Genomic DNA, 7,768 nt, shown 5'->3' on the forward strand with positions numbered 1-7,768 from the left:
TGGTGTTGGGTGAAAGACGTGGCAGCAGGTATATTAAGAAAATAGGTACAATGAATAAAATAAAGGATAGCATATGATATAATATGTAAATACAGGCATCTTTTGTTTTTTATCTGTGAAGTGTGAACTAACTGCAGAATGTCAGGCTATTAGTCTAAAAGGCTATGTAAGGCTGTCTTAGCCTACATATGCTCCAAGGGGTTTTGGGATGCATCATGGAGAAATATTCTTCAGGAACTATTAGGGCTTTCCAGGTCTACTTGCTCTTGTGCATCAGCCCCCAGCTAGGAATGCCAGAGAAGCAACTAATAAAATTGCCTGACCAGTCTTACAAGACAAACAGGACTGACTCTACTTCATGGTATGCACCTGAACTACAGAGACAAGAAACAGACAGTAATGGGTGGGTGAGAGAGATGGGAGAGGGAGCTTTTTTCTCACTTTTACAACAGCAGCAGATTTCAATGTAACGTAATTACTTTAATGATGCATATCTGTAGGTACTGAATTGCTCTTTTGATTGAAAAAGCTGGTCAGACAAGTATTTGGCAGTCCTTTCATTCCCCAGTTTCAATTGTTGCTTATTCATCTATCAGCTCTTATTCCCTAGGCCATTTCTGCCTTTGCTGAACCGTGAATGAGTTCAGTCAGCCATCGTCAGATTCAAATTCATGAGAAACTTCCTCTGACGAGCTGTTCCTGTGGATCCGGCCATCACTTTTCATGCTGTGAAAAGTCTTCTTAAAAGCCTCCATCATGGCATGGGCCAGCTTCTTGGCCTCCAGCTTGCTTTCACACTCTACAGCATGGCAGTCCATCTGGTAGGACAAGTCATCGTTGATCTCCCGATAGACCCAAGCAAAGATGTTTGGGCTGACATTGTGGTCAGCAGTGCAGTAGGCTATACGTGCTACCTGAAAGGTATCCATGTGGACTGTCGCCTCACCTTTGAGGTCCAGATGATGCAGCCAGACTTGAAAAGGGCGAATTTCCAGAAGGGCATTAGCTGGGTAAATATCCTCCCTGGCAAGCGTGTGCTTCTTCCATAATTCAATGACTGGTTTCTCTGTGCAGCCTGACAAAAATTGCATCCCTGTTGTGGAAACCTTACCCAAATACGTAACCTGCAAAGAAGAGCAAAGATAGGTGAAACACGGACAGCAGACTCCAGGGTTGCTTTCTGCCATCCCAGAGAACTTTCCTTTATCCAGGAAATAAAAGCACCCTCCCCCCTCCAAACTCCTCAATTTCCCCATAATCTTGGTAAAACAGTTTTGAAACTGCTTTCCAGATACTTGCTTTTTCAGATGCTGACTTCACCATTGAAACCGAGATGTTAAAAATGTTCAGTCTCTGAGTTTCAAGGGATTTCACTCCCTTCAGCTCCCCTGAAAACTCAGCTTTAGAGCCCATGACTGTACCTCTAAGGTCATGTTAGCAATTTAAATGCCAGTAGAGCAGGCCCCATGTAGCTGGGATGCTAACAATTTTTTTTTCCTTTCTACCTCATTCAGATTATTTATTTGTATCATATTTCAAACGTTACTATTGGGGAGACTGAGACATTCTGTTCGATAATGCAAAGCTGCAGGGGGTCAGAAAAGCATGATCAGGGCAGAGGATTTTAAACTGTTTGAATTTTTTTTTTTTTCCAAAATGATCTTATTTTTCCACAACTTCTGCTGTTTCTACTTAAGTATTAAGCCAGGAATAGCTCAAAACTGTTCAAAACTATCTTTGAGCAGGGCTTAGACATTTATTACATCAATTTAAGAAAATATGCTGTTAAAAAAAAATCTAGTAATAAATCTACCTTAGTTTAATCACATCATATCTGTGCTTTCCTGACTAGCTCTTTTGAATAAATATCCTGTTATCCAATCTGTACAGGAAAGCAAGGTGGTTTTAGTGCCCTTACTGTATTTTGGTCACAAAAAAAAAACAAAAAAACAAATTCACTGAGAGGTCCATATGAAAATTCTGTATTAAGCCTGTGCAGAAACATTCCCCTAAATCTGTGCAGCTGCTAAAGAGGCTTTCTTCCACTTACAGCTGAATGGAAGATTATTTTATCTGGGAAAAGGGATTTTCTCTAGAAAGACAGATCAATGCCACATAAATACAATTACGCAGATTATTCTATTTATTGCTCTGGTCAGAACAGTGCATTTAAGAACAACTAAATGAAAATAAAATTGCTTCTAATTTGTCTCTTGCAGCAGTAACTGCTTGAGACAGAATCTCATGCCTCTTGCTTGATGTCTTATAACCTCATGTGCATCTTACTCAAGCTGTTTGGAGGAAAAAAGTAATCACGTGTACTTTCCAAACAAATTTCTTCAAAATTCTGTATTAAACACATAGTATCAGCTATTTTTATTTTGTATATGCTTTAAGACATGCAAAGAAAACGTATGAGATTTCCACATTTAAACACATTAAAAAAAAATCATACCCACAAGGCACACAGGATTTGTATTCCATGCAAACAAAATTTTCCACTAGAAAAATATTTTGCTGCAAGCTTCATAGGTTTTGTTAAACTCAGAGACCTAAATTAAGCCATAATTAAGGAAAAAGCTTACAAAACATTATTGGAAGTCCGTGTGGCTTAATCATGCCTGCCAAAAAAGCAATTTCATAGCCCTGACATTTCAAAATGGGAAGTCTTATTCTTTGCCTATAAATATTCATGCTTTGCACTGGGAGTATGCTAAATCTTATAAAGCTTTATATTTTTTGGAACAGTGGAAAACACAACAGCTAGAATAGTTAAGAAGGCAAGACCTACCATTGTTTTGCTTTATTTTATTTTATTAGTGATGAGAGTTGAGTTCCCTAAAGTACTGTTACACAACTTAAAAGAAAACCTCAGAGCTCATAGTGCCAACTAAACATGTACAAACAGCACATACAAGACCAAAGAGGAATGTGTCTGCAACATACTGGGGGGCATTTCAACATACATCCACTGTCATATTGCTTTGAAAAGATCAAGATCAGTGCACAAAAAATTTGCACATTCAATATATTCTCTGAAAGTTGGCTTAGCACCATTTCACATTCACAAGCCATCTAACAAGAGACTAACACGCACTGTAAATTAACTGAGCTTTTGGGGTTAGATTCAAAGCCCACTGAAGTAACAGAAGTCTTTCACTGACTTCAAAGCGATTTGCACAAAGCCTTTAAACCCTGAGGCACAGAGAATTAGCCTCTTGCTCATGTACTTTGTCACTGCCCAATACAATTTAGAATTCCCAGCCACAGGAGAGATGCTGCCACCACTGCAACACTTTGTCCCCCCAGCTGCTGTTTGGAGAAGACCAGTGTCACTTGGAGCATGCAGAAATAAGCACCTCTCCTTAGTGCACAACAGTAAATACAGGGAATTGTTTCATTATGGGCTGTCTGCAAGAGGAAGCTTGTTGACAGCACGTGGGCTGCCCTGCTGCTGAGGAATGGGAGAGGAGAGGAAAGCAAAAGCAGCTACATCCCACTTAGGAAGCATTGCTACAGGTCTTCCCAGGCAGGTAGTGCTGCTCAGCTCCATGCGGCAAATTCACCCCCAGCACACAGAGCATCAGCTCCTCAGCACGGACATGTCCCAAGTGATGCTCAGGAAACCTCCGGTGGCTGAGGAGCAAGAGCAGTGAGGGTTGTCACGCAGGAGTGTAAATTGAGTTGAATGTTCTCTCTCTTCCTTCCCTGCCACTAACTGCAACCCCCTGTTGGTAATCAATCTGTGCGTGGCCTGCCTAAGTGTGAAGTTAAAACAAACAAAAGTATTTCTTTACAAATACAGTGTTTGTATTTTGTGAAGAAACACAGTGAATTACTCTGAAAGCAGCCAAGGCAAAAGCAACTAATAAGAAGGATGAGATGATGGCTTGTTTACCAAAATGGGACATAATGGTCTGATTTACTAGTCCCAGTTCTGTCACAGTACAACTGTGTAGGAACCTTTGGAAAGTTGCTTCCTTTAACACCACTTTGCAACACCTTTATATAAATTTCATTTTCCTTTGAGGACACATTCATAAATATTTATAAGGTGTTTAGACACAGCAACAAGAAGTTCACAGGAGAGAGAATAAACAAAACCTCTGGTTTAGGGTCTCTCCTGTGCTGTGTCTTAAACAGAAACATCAACATCTACTAATGTTGTTATTTTTTGTTTCTCTTTAAACAAATTATCATTTTTTCCCTAGTTGAGATACAAGCATTTCACAAGAGTAGCATCACTGAAGCTCTTAGTGAAGACAGATGTCTAACATTTCACTGCTTCATGGTCCCCTGCTAAATACAAAACAGAGATACAGGGACTGGCGAGACATCTCAAATGTTTGACACAAAAAAGGCAGCATCCTGCTCAGAACAAAGATTTCTTCATGATTAAATATCATCTACATGTTATTCATTTCATATTAATCAATCCTGAGCTGGCCAATTTAGTGACTTAGATATTAACATTTGCATAATTGCAGAGATGGTATCAGTATGAACCAAAACTGGCAAAAGATGGATTTATAGGGCACTTCTCCCTGAGCTCTCAGTTACAAGGTTGTTCCACAAGCAATGCACCCTGCATTTCAGCTTCTACCTCATCATGTCTCACAGCACACCCACCTTCATTTAAATGCCGAGAAACCACTGACCGCACATATCATTAAAGCTATTACAGTAAAACCAGCTTCCTTTCTGATTTCCAAGTTTGCCAACCAAAGATCAAAGAACAGATTATTCCTTCCATTATCAGATGGAGAAGAAAAATTTTTTGAGGCAAAAATTCCCACTGGTGGCATTAAAATCTATAGTGTCTCATCAGTGTGAAGCCAGGAGGAAGTATGGGGGGGGGGGGAAGAAGTCATCTTTAATACTCGTAAGAACCGGATGTGAAGAGCACAGAAGGACACCATTATTATTAGTGCATGTGCAAACACACACAGAAGAAGTGCCCGAGCAAAATCAACTGTACAGCCTTATTAACTAGAGAGTAATCATTGACAAGGACCAGCAATAGCCACAGCTCTGACCACCAGCCACATAAGTTCACCAGGATTGAATAATGCTTTTCCTTCTTCTGAAACACTGAACAGAAGTCACCTGGCAGCAAACATCAGGAAGATGACTTATTTGTGACAGCAAATATAGCTGTCATATAGCAAGTGTCATCCTATACACACGGAGGCCAGTAGCTGCACTCCCTTTCCTCTAGCCTTAGTGCAAGGCAGAGTAGCCACAGGTTGGTTGTAACATCTAAATTATGGTCAAGCTGTTGTAGCCTTTACTTGTTTTGGATACTGTATTTTAAGTGTGAAAAGGAATGGAAAAGCCAGCTCAATGCTACTGTGTTAACCACAGGCAATGAAGGCATTTCATATCGTATCTTCTTCCAGGGGTAGGAATATATTTCTTTATGACACTTCCAGTCCTTTGTTTGCGTGTTCCATATTTCCCATGGATTTCTGGAAGATACAACTTGCAACAACTTCTTGTGCATGTTAAAAATTATTCACATTCTTTCCAGCCTTTCTATGGCAAACTGACATTTTCCATCTGATCCTTCACTCGCTGGCAAGCCACTGTCACCCAACATGACATAAAATACACTTGTGGTTTCAGCAGTTCTGCGCTTGCAAACATTCAAACCTTTAGCAAAAAACAAGATGCTCTGAAGAGCTCCTTATTTCACCCTAGAGACTTGCCAACACCAGTGTCAGTATCTGACAAAACTGTCCTCAACAGAAAAATGCTGTGCCTTTGCCCTTTCATAACACAGCTACAGCCGTCTGACATGTAGAGATGTCTCATCTCAAAGGACATGAAGATTAATTCATATCGCCTTTATGCGGTGTCCTGCACACACAAAAACATCTCTGTATTTTGACATTGTTGTTTTCAACCCCTTCAGTCCAGTAGTGTATAGTGAGAATATCTTTTAATAACTAGGCTCAAGAGCTTACCAACTTTGAAAAGACCAGCTGCCATAGATATTTTCACTTCCAGAGCAGCACATCTGTCAGAAGTAACAAGGGGGTTTTACTTTCCATACACAATTATCTTCCTTCTCATTGACCTCGCATTGTTTACTTGCTGTTCATATGAGATAAAGATCAGCTTAGCTCCTGCATATGTCATTCCAACTTCAGATCTGACTCCTTTGTTGGCAATAAATCCATACTGCTCCTAACTCGCAAGCCTTAGTTGGATACCTAAAATTTGGTGACCCAATTTCTTTTTCTCGCTCTGTTCCCTATCCCTGGTCCATAAACTATTGTCGCTCCAAGAAAGCAGATCCAAGTTGTAAAGATCCATAATTATTACATTACACAAGGGCAGATGCTCCCTTGGCACAGGAGTCTGGCATGGGAACACATGCGCACACAGGACTCTGGGCTTTCTCACTATTCAAGACCATGATCAAAGGACCATATGGAAAAATAAGTACTTAGTTATTTCTTTAATTTATGTATTTCTTCCACACCAGATAATGAGGGTCTTTGTCACCAAAATTAATAAAGAAAATTAAAAAATTGAAACAAACAAAGCACTGAACTTGAGTCAGCATATATTTACTCTGCATACTTGCAGTCACCAGAGGATGCCCTAGAGGATCTTGAATCTTATGCAAATCGTAGTAATAAGTGACTGTCTTTTTTGTCATTCTGTGTTTTAAAATAAATGTTCTTTTAGCCTCAAATCTTGTTTAGTTACAACTGATTATGTTTGGTGAGACAGAAAGATATTCCTCAGTTAAAGGTGAGGCAAACAGGTAATGAGACATTTTCTTCCTGAAATCAAAGGAATTTATGCTGCAGCAACTTCAGGACATATAGTAATGAAAAAACAATTAGAAGGATCTGTGTCAGGATGCACAGTTATAGACCCTTCAGTCAGCAAGTAACCCATCAGCTTGTCCCAGCCAAACAAGAAGCACCAGCCTAGAGATTGGGTAAACTTACAGAAATATTCAAAAGGAAGACAGAGGAGACGAAGAAAGGAGCAGCTTTTGCAGGTATGGGAGGACACATGTGTTACTATGAATTGCCACTGAAAGACAGATAAGCCTGCAGACGCTCTCTGGGTTAGCAATACAAAAGCACACACAGGACTAGAAAGCCCAAGCTTCACCCAGCCTCCCTACATGTCAAGACCAGAACAAAGCAATCTCAATCACCACATCACTACCAGGTCTGGAAAACACTGCGAGAAGTTCCTACTCAGAAAGAGACAAGGTGGCCAGAGAGGAGCTTCATTGCAATACCAAAGTGCAGAAAGCCCAGGGTGCCTCCTGCACTGGGTGGACCAGGGACGGTCAGGGCTCACCGGAGGGTCGCACAGCTTTGAGCGCTGAAACTGGACTTCTTTTCATTCAAAGCAGACCTGGGATACAAGTGGGACAGGTCTGCAAGCAGGCTGCCCAGCTGCTCAGTCAGTCATGGCACATCTTTCATTTCAGTAAAGGCAAATTTAGCTGTAGAGTCATTTGTAACATCTTTAATTAACACACCCAGCTGTGCCAGCCAGGGTGCCCGTCTCACCGCACCACCGCAGCAGCTCGGCTCTGCTCGCCCTCAGGCACAGTAACTGCCTCAGGCTGGCGGCTTTGGGATTTTGAGCCAAAAAGCAGTTTTTGGCTCTGGAGGAAAAACAAAAATATCCCAGACATTCCACTGGATCACTGAGCAAATACCATGAACTGCAGTCAAGCAACATTTGCTTAAGGAAGACCCAACAAGCTAACTCAGTTAAGGAAAAAGGCTTC

At 40.8% G+C, this 7,768-nt stretch overlaps 1 protein-coding gene across 1 annotated transcript; it reads right to left on the bottom strand.

Moving 5' to 3' along the window:
- Positions 1-239: 239 nt before the first annotated feature.
- PID1 (phosphotyrosine interaction domain containing 1) lies at positions 240-1,413 on the bottom strand. Its single transcript, XM_029084179.1, has 2 exons — positions 1,300-1,413; positions 240-1,124 (listed from the first exon to the last, which is right to left on the bottom strand). The coding sequence occupies exons 1-2, from the start codon at positions 1,411-1,413 to the stop codon at positions 648-650; spliced, it is 591 nt and encodes a 196-aa protein (XP_028940012.1). The 3' UTR covers positions 240-647.
- Positions 1,414-7,768: the final 6,355 nt, after the last annotated feature.

Source organism: Antrostomus carolinensis, unplaced genomic scaffold, assembly GCF_000700745.2.
Source record: "Antrostomus carolinensis isolate BGI_N321 unplaced genomic scaffold, ASM70074v2 scaffold24473, whole genome shotgun sequence".
Lineage (NCBI taxonomy): Eukaryota > Metazoa > Chordata > Aves > Caprimulgiformes > Caprimulgidae > Antrostomus > Antrostomus carolinensis.